At 41.9% G+C, this 12,890-nt stretch overlaps 2 protein-coding genes across 9 annotated transcripts in view; one reads left to right on the top strand and one right to left on the bottom strand.

Annotated features, from left to right (window-relative positions):
• The window catches only part of RUNX2 (RUNX family transcription factor 2), a 339,669-nt gene that overhangs the window by 281,173 nt on the left and 45,606 nt on the right, over positions 1-12,890 (bottom strand). The window lies entirely within an intron of this gene.
• The window catches only part of SUPT3H (SPT3 homolog, SAGA and STAGA complex component), a 541,480-nt gene continuing 536,716 nt past the window's right edge, over positions 8,127-12,890 (top strand). Inside the window, 2 exon segments of the mRNA XM_063724819.1 lie at positions 8,127-8,333; positions 8,335-8,412. Of these exon segments, the coding sequence (XP_063580889.1) occupies positions 8,127-8,333; positions 8,335-8,412 (285 nt within the window).

Genomic DNA, 12,890 nt, shown 5'->3' with positions numbered 1-12,890 from the left:
GAGGCTGAGGCAGGAGAATTGCTTGAACCTGGGAGGCGGAGGTTGCGGTGAGCCGAGATCATTCCATTGCACTCCAGCCTGGGCAAAAAGAGTGAAACTCCATCTCAAAAAAAAAAAAAAAAAAAGAGAAAATGCACTAATAAGCTGCTGGGTGGCCAGTAAGCCCTCAAAGACTGGAGCCTGCTGGAATCTAAGAAAAAAAACACTACTTAATATTAAAAACAAATAAGAATTTGTGGGTGAGGAAGAGCAGAGGACTGAGTAGAAAGAAGAAAAAGGGGCATTGTGGAGAAGTACGACATTGTGGCAGAAGTGCTTTTTCGCCAAGGCTGGAGTGCAGTGCTGCGATCTTCGCTCAACACAACTTCCACCTCCCAGGTTCAAGCGATTCTCCTGCCTCAGCCTACTGAGTAGCTGAGATTACAGGTATGCACCACCACGCCCAGCTGATTTCTGTATTTTTAGTAGAGATGGGGTTTCGCCATATTGACTAGGCTGGTCTTGAACTCCTGACCTCAAGTGACCCACTCACCTTGGCTTCCCAAAGTGCTGGGATTACAGGTGTGAGCCACCACACCTGGCCCGCTTTTAAGGATAGAAATTTACAGTACTTTTAAGTTGTGTTTCTGTGATGTTGTGATGTTAACTCCCTCTCATCATTTCACAACCTTGGTAAATCTGCTGTGCCCACACAGAGCTTTGTGAAAATGCTTTTGGGTGAAACCTAGGAACAGGGATAAGTTCCACATCTGAGTGGATGTTTGTAGAATAAGGACAGATGGCAGCTCATCCACGAACCTCACTAGTTTACCATAAGGGGAAGTTCAGAGCCAAAGCGGTTCAGTGAGAACATTAGCTCCCCAGAAATAAGAAGAAATCTTGGGTTGGGCATTGGACTTGCAAATGAGGTGGAATGGAGGTTCAAACCAATCCTAACTGAGAGCTTAAAACCCAGGGAGATCTCAGCTGACACCCAGGTTACATATTATCATAGTACCTTTGCTCTTCCTTGTTTATATACCTTTGTCTCTCCTAAATTCACCAGTAAGAAATCTTTTTGAGAGCAGAGACTCTGTTATTCATCTTATATTCCCAATGTCTAACAATGACTAATAGTGTACTTACTATGTCCTCAGTAAATGTTTGTTAAAAGAATAATTGTCACATTTACATAAGTTTACTGAATTAAGAAAAAATAGGCTGGGCATAGTGGCTCATGCCTGTAGTCCCAGCAGTTTGGATGCTGAGGCAGGAAGATGATGTGAGGCCAGGAGTTTGAGATCAGCTTGGGCGACATAGTGAGACCCCATCTCCACAAAATTTTTTAAAAAAATTAACTGGGTATGGTGGTGTGCATCTGTAGCATCAGGTAGGAGGATTGCTTGAGCCCCAAAGTTTGAAGTTATAGTGAGCTATGATCGTGCCACTGCACTCCAGTCTGGGAGACAGAGTGAGAGCCTGTCTTAAAAAAAAAAAATACACCCTAATATCTAATACTGGAGATAAGATTTTGTGTTTAATAGTACTATGTCTAACACATTAAAAATATAAACATTATAAAATTAATCAATAACTAATTATAATAAAAACTAGAAAACTGGCCAGGCACAATGGCTCACACCTAATCCCAGCACTTTGGGAGGCCAAGGTGGGAGGATCGCTTGAGGCCAGGAGTTCAAGACCAGCCTTGCCAACATAACGAAATGCTGTCTCTACAAAAAAATACAAAAATTAGCTGGGCATGGTGGTGCATGCCTATAGTCCCACCTACTCAGGAGGCTGAGACAAGAGTAGCTTGAACACAGGAGGCAGAGGTTGCAGTGAGCTGAGATCATGCCACTGCACTCAGCCTGGGCAATGGAGCGAAACTCTATCTAAAAAAAAACAAAAACAAAACCCAACTACCCCCCCACCCCTGGAAAACAATAATAACTACAAATTATTAAATATTTTCAATGTGTCAGGAACTTCCCATTTAAATCCTGATATCAACCTTCCTACATTAGGTATTCCTATACTTATTTTACAGTGGAGGACACTTATTTTCAGTTGAATAACTTGCCCAGCATTATGGCTAAAGTGACATCAAAGCCCTTATTTTTTACACTATACCTGACTGAGTTAAAGAAATGGTTTTAAATATATTCTGGAAAGAGGAAAATACAGCTTATGCTGCATCTGTAAAAAGCTAAAAATAAAAGTAACCTGGTGAAACCTGCTGGTACAGTTCCCTGATTACTATTTAACAAATGATCTGAGCATTACTTAGTCAAAATAGGTTTGTTGCATCCACCTTCAGAATGTGAAGTAGGAATAGCAGGTTGCGTTAGCCACACTGTAGTTTATTTTATATGGCACCAAATAACTTTTGGTCCTGTTTCCACATGTAATAGAAAAAGAAGGCAGTTATTTGAATAATTCACTGAAACAGATTCAGTTTCAATGAAAATACTTTGGAGAACTGGATGTTTCTGTATACTAGTCTTAACTTTATTCTCTACTTTCAATGACTGATAGACCAAAAAAAATTTTTCTTTTTTTTTTTTTTAAACAAGGGGATGTTTAGCTTTTCTCAAACTTTCTCAAAGGTATTCCTTGACATACATTAGATAGGTCTAAATGGAACTTTATTACATGAGCAAGATTAGAAATTAATTTAATTATTATAAAATGTTACAAATTCAAACTTCATTTCCTTAAGAACTTATTTATTTATTTACTGAGACAGGGTTTCGCTTTGTCGTCCAGGCTGGAGTGCAGTGGCGCTATCTTGGTTCACTGCAACCTCTGCCTCCTGGGTTCAAGCGATTCTCCTGCCTCAGCCTCCCAAGTAGCTGGTAGCTGGGATTACAGGCATGTGCCACCCCACCTGGCTAATTTTTTTTGTGTTTTTTTTTTTTGGTAGAGACGAGGTTTCATCATGTTGGCCAGGCTGGTCTCAAACCGGCCTCAAATTATCTACCTGTCTTGGCCTCCCAAAGTGCTGGAATTATGGGTGTGAGTCACCGTGCCCAGCCCAGAACTTATTTATTTTTGATGGCAAAACATTAAAGATAATACAAACATCATGCTTAATTATGTACTTATTCCCCAAACTGCATTCCTGATCTTTTGCACCTACCCAGCATACTCCAACCCCAATCTTCCCCATCTCAGCTAATGTAGGCAAATCAATTTTTCCATTTGCTCTGAACAAAATTGTTCATCCTTGATTCCTCTCTTTCTCTAGAACCCTAAATCCAATGTGTCAACAAATCATATTGGTTTTCAAAATATACCCAGAACCCACCCATGTCTTAAGGCCTCTACTGTAACAACCCTAGTACAAGCTACCATCATCTTTGGCCTGGGTTACTGCAATAGGACCTGTCACTCTACAGACTATTTTCAACCTGGCAGCCAAGGTAACCCATTTAAAGCCTAAATCTTACAATGTCAATCTTCTGCCAATAGCCTCTCAGTGTCAGGCACACAAGGCCTTTCACCATCTGGCCTAGTGCTTCTCTGACCTCATATCACGTGATTTTCTTTCTGGGTTACTCTTCTTTAGCTACAGTGGCCTCCTGGCAGTTGCTTCAACTTACCAGACCTGTCCCCACCCCAGGGTTTGCGCAAGTTGTTCTCATAGTCTGGAATGCTCTTTCTTCAGATATGTCCAGGTATCTCCTTCACTTTCAAGTCATTCTTCAAATACTACTTTCTCAGTGAGGCCTGCTTCAACTGCCCAGTTTAAAAATGACATCTTCCCCATTTCTCCTGTGCTTGGTCTCCTTCCACATCCCTTCCTGTATAAACTTTTCTGATAACACTCATGACCTTCTAACATACTATATAATTTAGGTATTTATTTTAGGCATTTATTTTTATTGTCTAACTCCTGCATGTGAGTTTGATGATGGCATAGGTTTTTGTCTGTTTTGTTCACTGCTCTATCTGCAGCTTCGAGAATAGTGTCAGGTACATGGTAGGCCTACAACAATCTGTTGAAATGTAAAAGTTGTTTGATTCCTGTACAAGAGTATTACACATTGGATTCCATGGGAACGGGAACAACTAAGTTTTGAGCCTGAAGAGCTCAAAGGCTCTTTGAAACTCTGGTATTCCATGGTTTCCTTACCATTCTGACTCTCAAAAACATAATCATTTTTTCAGCAGCCAAGCACTAATTTTAAAAGACCCTGGACTGTGAAATGTACAATGACAGGTCCCTAAGAGGATGATCATGATTACAATTCTACAAGCTACCTGGTACTGTATAATTTTTTAACATTTCTTTTCTAATCATTGTACTGCTTTTCCTTATGAGTGCAATTGGAAGGTAGGGGAAGCCAATTTGATTACACATTAATAATTTTGTGACACCCTGACCCCCTGCAGTGCATCAGCATATTTGATACATCTTTTCATGTTGGTTTTTCTTTTGAAATGTGTAACATCAAGCAGGGCATGGCAGCTCACTCCTATAATCCCAGCACTTTGGGAGGCTGAGGCAGGAGGATCTCTTGAGCCTAGGAGTTTGAGACCAGCCTGGGCAACAGGGAGATCCCCATCTATACACAAAATTTAAAAATTAGCTGAGTGTAGTGGCACATGTCTGTAGTCCCAGCTACTGAGGAGGCTGAGGTGGAAGGATTGCTTGAGCCCAGAAGGTTGAGGCTACAGTGAGCTATGATTGCATGACTGCACTCCAGCCTGGGCAACAGAGAGGGAAATCCTGTCTCAAAAGAAAAAAAAAAAAATCCCTGAATACTTTTGTAATTTTTGTAGCACAAATGCTGAAATTATTCTGCACAACTTTAGGATCCATCCTTTGGCTATTCCCGTTTTGAAGGAACATAGAATTTTAGGGCTGTAAGGTTTTAGTTCATTTGGTTCTATCATCTCATTCTACAGATACAAAAACTGGGGTCCAATGATGTTAAGTGACTTGCTCAGGTACTACCGGGCTAAGTAATCTTTTTGGTCAGAACAACTTGCTCTAAACATAAAACAAGATACTTTTGAGAATGCCATTGGAAAACAGTTCTCAATGTCAGAAAACGAATATAGCAACAATTGCAATATACAGTTCTAAACAATATGCAATCTACCCAGTTTATTTCCATGGTGACAACTTAAGCATTAAAAATAGAAGGCAAATATAGCAAAGGATGAAATAATTGATAAATAGAAAATAAAAAGTCCCCACAAACATCCTAGCAAGTAAGAGTTATGAATCTCAAACAACAAAGAATTTCCAGGTCACCTGAACTGTCACTGTGGCATCCACATGAGAAGAAACCACTTCTGGCTGGGCGCGGTGGCTCACACCTGTAATGCCAGAACTTTGGGAGGCCGAGGCAGGCAGATCACAAGGTCAGGAGTTTGAGACCAGCCTGACCAACATGGTGAAACCCTGTCTCTACTAAAAATACAAAAATTACCCCGTTGTGGTGGCGCACGCCTGTAATCCTAGTTACTCAGGAGGCTGAGGCAGGAGAATTGCTTGAACTGGGGAGGCGGAGGTTGCAGTGAGCCGAGATTGGGCCACTGCATTCCAGCCTAGGTGACAGAACGAGACTCTGTCTCAAGAAATAATAAGAAACCACTTAAATGGAATCAGAGAGATGGTTCTATATGAGCCATGACTTCTGCTGTTCTTTTGAGAATGTGGGCTTACTACCTAATCATTTTAAGATGCCCATGGGCACTTTTACTTAGATATATGCACTTTCTCTTTGCACCAGTGAGTCTACGTGAATGTTACATGCCAGAGGAACGTAAAAGTCTACACTAACAATGCTTCATTTTTCTTTAACAATTTTGTCCAGGTCATGGAGACATTTTTGTGGAGTGATAAATTAACTTGGTCTCCTGATGCGTTTTCCCCACATGGCTTGGAAATCACTTGTTTTTCTGAGAGGTGGTAGTCATCAAAGCCTTAACTTCAGCAACAGCTTTGCTGTTCTAGCTTTGTTATAATTAAGATACCCTAGTACCATTGATAGTTTAGGGAATTTGATATGAATGTAATGCAAAAATATTTTTGGCCCTTTGTATATAGCAATGGTCTCAAACTATGAGCAAAATTATGGCTAAATCAGATTTTCAAAAATGGATTTTAAGAAATTCCAGGAGGTAGGAACCTGGTTAACTCATGTGACTTTAAAACTCAGATATCTGCCAACAGCCCAATTCAGTTTCCTAAGAATAAATTTTTAAACTTCCTGTATCAATGCCTTAACTCAGTTTCCCTTCTCCATGTGTCACTCTCATTAACTTTTGTTGTGTGTGATTTTTTTTTTCTTTTTTTGACGGAGTCTAGTTCTGTTGCCAGGCTGGAGTGCAGTGGCGTGATCTCGACTCACTGAAACCTCTGCCTCCCAGGTTCAAGCGATTCTCCTGCCTCAGTCTCCCGAGTAGCTGGGACTACAGGTGCGTGCCACCACACCCGGATACTTTTTAGTACTTTTAGTAGAGAGGGGGTTTCACCATGTTGGCCTGGGTGGTTTCGATCTCCCGACCTTGTGATCCACCCGTCTTGGCCTCCCAAAGTGCTGGGATTACAGGCGTGAGCCACCGCGCCCGGCCTGTGTGTGATTTTATGCAGGCTGGACACCAGTATCCTAGAATAAGATGATCTGGAGTCTATTCTGATAAACTGGATCAAACAGGTACTTATCTGATGCAGGTGAAACTCCAGTGCAGGAACTTCTATGATAACATTAACTGAACATAATTTTAATTGAAATGATCTACTTTTATGTTTCTTTAGATGAGAACATTAATTTTTCTCTTAATCTTCTGTTAACTAATTTCTTGGTAATGTACTCAAAAGAGCTTTCAACCAGTCTTCCCATGTAAGAAGTTATCACGATACTCACTGTTACTTTCCCTTATACTGCACACTGCTCAGCAATGAATTGATCCCTGATTTACACAACATGCTGAACTCTCACATCCTAAATATATCTATTCTTTTGGAGTTTTAGGTATTTGGCAAATATTGAAGGGTTGGGGAGATTAAAGAGAATCAAACACAACATTAGCAGACTCAACTACAATCCAGAGGAAATAACCAAATAAGTTCCTATTTTAAACAATTTAAGCAAATAGAAGGAAGTGATTATTTCAGAACCCACAGTGTATATAGGCAAGAAAATAACTGAAGCAGTGATGCTTAAAAAGACTTGGTGAGGGTTAATACTTGAATCCCTATAAAATACAGTATTTTATAGTATTTGACAACACAGGTGTGAAGGTGAGCATGGATAACCAGTTTTCTTCTCTAAGCAGCCAATAAGAATGTTACAATATAAATAAGACTTCATATAATATAAAGAGTGAAAGACTGAAAGCATTGTCTTACGACTACTGTATTATTTAAAGAACTACATCTGTATCAATCAAATGCGGCAGGACAGGATGTACTGTGCAATACTGGGGGTGCAAGATTTTAAAATGAGGAACAGGCCAAAATCTAAACACAGAATCGTCCAAAAAAAAAAAAAAACTTCAAGTAGAAAAAGTTTTCAATAACAAAACATGGTAGTTAAACGCCTGCGTCTAGTAACATGGGTTGGGAAAAAAAACATTAATTGCAGATTAATGAAACAGATTCTGTGCGAGGTCAGGGTAGGGAGTGATGGCGCGCGGAAGCGGCGGAAGAGCTGGTTTCGCCGTCCCAGAAAGGGTTCCACGTCCACACGCCCGCACTGCGGCCCTGCGGGGAGCGTTCAGACCCCTCCGTTTCCCTTCACCATTGTAAACCCGCAATCCCATTAAGACCCCGTTCACTCCAAATCCCGGAAAGCTTAGAACGGTGAATCTCTTCCTTGGAGTTGAAAATCAACTTCCAGTGCCGGTGAGTTGAAAATCAACTTCCAGTGCCGGTCACCCAATCCTTCAAAAATCCTAGCCCTCTCGGGCCCAATTCCTAAAGAATTCAAGCCTGCACCGTGTACACCCTGACCGATCTCAGTTAGTCCTCACTCCGCTCCCAGCGGCCACAGCTCTAAACGCCGCCGCGTGGCTCAGCGCTGCCCACGCCGGGCCCTGAAGGCCGCGCACAACGCCCCGCCCCCGGCGAGCGTGGCGGAAGCAGCTCGCTCAGGCTGGGAGACCGCGCGCCACCTGGCCGAGCGCGCATGCGCCCGCACTACCAGTGCTGGGGGCGTCCGTATCGCTTACTCCTCAGTCTCCGCAACCCCCGCCCCACTGAGAATCGAGCTCACGCCATCTTGCACCCCCCCACCATTGCCCCGTCACACAGCCGAGTCACCTTTTCCCTTTCTACACTCCACACTCTCTGCCCCCTACCCCGCCCCTTTCCAAGCGTGTCCTGGGCCGCAGCAGCAGAAACCGCACCATCTCCACCCCCACATTCTCCTCGCGGGAAGCGCAGCACTGCCTACAAGGGTTCTTAAAGCAGAGGTTGTGGGGCGTGCGGGGGGCGGTGCGGGGGTGCGGGCCGGGGAGACGTGAGAGGGCCGGGAGGGACGCAGCGCGGAGATCCCAGCGTTGCTGGGCCCCCGCGCCGGCCACGCCCTGGCCCTGGTTCGAGGGTGGCTGCCTGGGTCTTCGGCGTCTACGCCGGAGTGTTGAAGGGAGGGCGGCTGTGGGAGGCGCTGGCCGGGCGCAGCGCCCTGGTTCCGCTGCCGAGCGTGGAGTTGCCTCTCGACTCCTCCCTGTTAGCGGGTGGGCGTGGGGTGAGGGGGGCTGGGCTGTGCTAAGAAGCGGGGTGCGCGGGTCGTCTAGGTAGTGTGGGGGCTGCCGGAGGAATCATTAAAGAGGGAAATTGTTGCTTTATGGCACGGCGAGAGAAGAGTTAGGTAGTTAGTGGGAGTGTAGCATCCAGAAAGAGGAAAAGATCCGCTGTGTTCTCTGTGACCCCTGGGGAAATTATTTAGCTTGTCTTTGCCTTGTTTTGGTTTGTAAAATGGCAATCTTATAGTCTAGTTCAGAATTGTGAGGATTATATGAGAAAATACACGTTAAACGCTTAGAACAGCGACAGGTGCTGCTCAGTACATGTTAGCTCTGCTTTTGCCGTCCATGTTTTAGGAATTCAGAATGACTGTGACCTTATCTTCTCAGAGAATCAGGACACTTGGTCTCACAAGTGAGAGTGAAGTTATGAAGACAGTGATATGTAATATTTGACACTCAGACGATCCTGGACATAGTATTACTGTACACGTGGATAAATTAGCATTTCTCCATGAGGTTAATAGAAATGTTACATTATTTCGGTGGAAAGAAATGTGTGTGTATATATATATATGTATATACATATGTGTGTATATATGTATATGTATGTGTATATATGTATGTATGTATTTGGAAGGAGAGGACCTGGGGTCTTAGTATATGTGAAGGGCAGACTTTGGAAGAGGAATTAAATTCGCCCTGCAAAGATTTACTTGAAGGACAGAACTTGGGGAATTTCTGGTGAATGTTTCAAAGAGGCTGAATTTGCCTATGACAAACAGTTCGTGATAGTACTTTGCAAGAATGGAATGCACTTCATTGTGCTGTTGAAAGTTTCTTATCTCAGGATATTAGGGACATTGGAGCGAAGTGTGCCTAAGTCTAGGGCTGCACTTTTCACTAGCAGTTTCTGCCTTGATGGAGATGTTCCATAATCTGTGCCTTTAGGCACTAGTGGTAGCCTAGGCACAGTGGCTCTTCAGCACTTGAAATGTGATGTGTCACTGAGGAACTTAATTTTTAATTTTATTCATAAATTAATAAATTGATTTACGTTTAAATACCCACATGTGGCTAGTGGTGGCTACTGCATTGGACAGCACAGGTCTACAATTTAGATTTTGAGAGTCCTTCCAAGTCTTGATATGGTTGAGTTTTAAATCAGAGAAGCCAGCTCTTTGGAACATTTATTGCCATAGGGAATTGTAATTATATTCAAATAATGCCCTTCATTCAAATACTGCAGTTCAGACCATGGGTCTGTTAGTACTTATTTACATCTTGACAAATTAAAGCAAAACGTTGTCTCCTAGGTTGTACAGCTAATGCCAGATTCAGAGAGCTATGACAGTATTAACTGGAGTTTTCTTTAAACATTATTGTACTATTTTGTGATTGTCGGTTTCTACTATCGTTTACCACTTTGGTTGGTTTTCAGTGAGAAGTTTCCAGCTGTTTTTATTCAAGCTTTTTTCTTTTATAACCTTTTGTGTAATAAAGCGATTTGAAAAATTGTAACTCTTGAGCATTAGGACGTTTTAGAACTAGTTTTGTGGTTATCCAAATCTTTTGGAGAGATAAGTGAAATTAGGTAATAGATGTTTCACAAAATTACTTTCCTTGAAATATGTGCATCTGTTTTTTTTTTTAAAAGCAAGTGTATATAAAGTCAAATTTGAAAATAAAACTAAAAGAACAAACAAAAAACCTTTATAGGTAGCGGTAGCACCCTTAACCTTGGCCTGATGTCTGTAAAATGGTGCCCTTGGGTCAGGCACGTTGGCTCATGCTTGTAATCCCAGCACTTTGGGAGGCTGAGGCCAGAGGATCTCTTGAACCTAGGAGTTCAAGGCTGCAGTGAGTCATGGTCAGGCCAGGCTTCCAGCCTGGGCTACAGAGGGAGACCCTGTCTCTTTAAAAACAAAAAACAAAAACAAAAACAAAAAATGATGCTCTTAGTCTTAAGGCTGAAGATAATTGTTAGATCTGGAACAATAACTTAAAGCTTACGAGTTAAATCAGATGGAGAGAATAGCTCATAATATACAAATCAAAATGGGGTGCTTTTATGGGTGACTATAGAATCTTAATTTTTCTGAGACAGTCGTGGTATAAAGCCTGATTGTTCCAGCACAATTATTTAATTTAATAGAACCCCTTTCACTATCAAAAATGTTCGAATTGGGACCACTTAATAATGTCACCCTACTGTTAGCCTTGTAGGAACTTGTAATATATAGTTTTAGGATGATTAACCACATTGCAATATCAGAAATACTTTATTATTATTATTTTTGAGATGGAGTTTCGCTCTTGTTGCCCAGGTTGGAGTGCAATGGTGCGATCTCAGCTCACTGCAACCTCCCCCTCCTGGGTTCAAGCGATTTTCCTGCCTCAGCCTCCCGAGTAGCTGGGATTACAGGCACACGTCACCATGCCCGGCTAATTTTTGTATTTTTTGTAGAGACAGGGTTTCACTATGTTGGCCAGGCTGGTCTTGAACTCTTGACCTCAAGTGATCCACCTGCCTCAGCCTCCCAAAATTCTGGGATTACAGGTGTGAGCCACCGTGCCCGGCCAGAAATATACTTTAAAACAGTGACAAAATTACTGTTTTTGTGTCTAAATAATAAATGAGATACCTGGAATAAGGCCAGCAAGTGACTTTCCCATTTAAGCCGCTGATAATTTTAAAATTTTGCTTTGGATAGAAACCTTTAGCAGCTTGAGTTTTGGTTCCCTCTGGAAGAAAATTATCTTTTGGTGGGGGTGACTGCATGTTAGTCTATGTCAGTCAAATCAGGAGATTGAGTATTTGTGTTGAAATAACACTGATTTTATTTTATGGTGAGGTTGAATAGTGAAGTCCGTCAGAAATCTGATTATGTATTAGAATGTTAAAGAAGGGTTTGCTTACAGTTTACTTAATGAAAAATAACTCAGCCACATGCATTATTATATTAAGTTTATATTGAAGTGGGTAAAATATTTTATTGAGGCTCTAACACTTGATTTGAGTTCTCACTCTGCTGCTTCCTGATCATGTGATTTGGGACAAATTATTTAATCTTCCTAAGAATACTGGGTTCCTCATTTATACAATGAAGATGGTAATGGCATCTGCTTCTAGGTTCATAAGAGGTTAATTTAAATAACTCCTGTGATGGGTTGTGTGCAGTTCAGTAACTATTAGCTGCTGTAGCCTTAAGTTTATTGGATAACCTAGAAGTGATAATAATGTTCTGAGATGTTCTGTGGGTTGGTGAACAGAGCACTAAGACCCAATTCTGTAAACCTAGCTTTTGCCCTTTTCTGGCACATTCTTTTGTCATTTCAGTTAAGATATTTAACTTATTAGTATCAGAGCCTCAATTTCCTTATCAGTAAAATGGAATTAGTACCCAACCTCATCCCGCCTTCTCATAGGACTGTTGGTGGCATCAAATGAGAATTACATTTAAAAATTATCGTCCTACTTTACAAACATTTTTATATTGAATTGGTTTTGTCTCATCTTGTCTACCTTCAACCTCCACTAAAGAGTGACCTGCAAAAATTGTTCTGTAAATTTTGTGTAACAGCATAGATAGTGTATAATAGGCACTATTACTGAAGACAGTTCTCTTTTACAAATAATATTGTAAGTCACAGGCTGGGTGTGGTGGCTCACACCTGTAATCCCAGCACTTTGGGAGGCTGAGGTGGGTGGATCACTTGATGTCAGGAGTTGGAGACCAGACTGGCCAACATGGCGAAACCCCATCTCTACTAAAATTACAAAAAAATTAGCCGGGCATGGTGGTGCATGCCTGTAGTCCCAGGTACTCAGGAGGCTGAGGCAGGAGAACCCGGGAGGCAGAGGTTGCAGTGAGCCAAGATTGTGCACTGCACTCCAGCCTGGGCAACAGAGCAATACTCTGTCTCAAAAACCACACACACACACACAAAACAAATATTTTAAGTCGCAGTAATGGTGCTTTTTTGATTTGGTCACAATATATTTTCTACGGGAAACAACCCCATACTACTGCTAAGGGAGAACCAACATTTTCTTGGGCACTTGATGTGTTCCTTCCATTGTACCTCATTTATCCAAACATATTCCCACCTAATAGGTTATACTAATGAGGCTCTTACTTTCTAGAATAGGTCTGTGAGGCTTTTTTGTACTGTAGTTCTCCCTCTGAAAATACCTGGCCCAT

Source organism: Pongo abelii, chromosome 5 (genome assembly GCF_028885655.2).
Source record: "Pongo abelii isolate AG06213 chromosome 5, NHGRI_mPonAbe1-v2.0_pri, whole genome shotgun sequence".
NCBI lineage: Eukaryota > Metazoa > Chordata > Mammalia > Primates > Hominidae > Pongo > Pongo abelii.
Note: the sequence above shows the minus strand (reverse complement) of the source record. Positions and strands in the feature narration are given on the sequence as shown.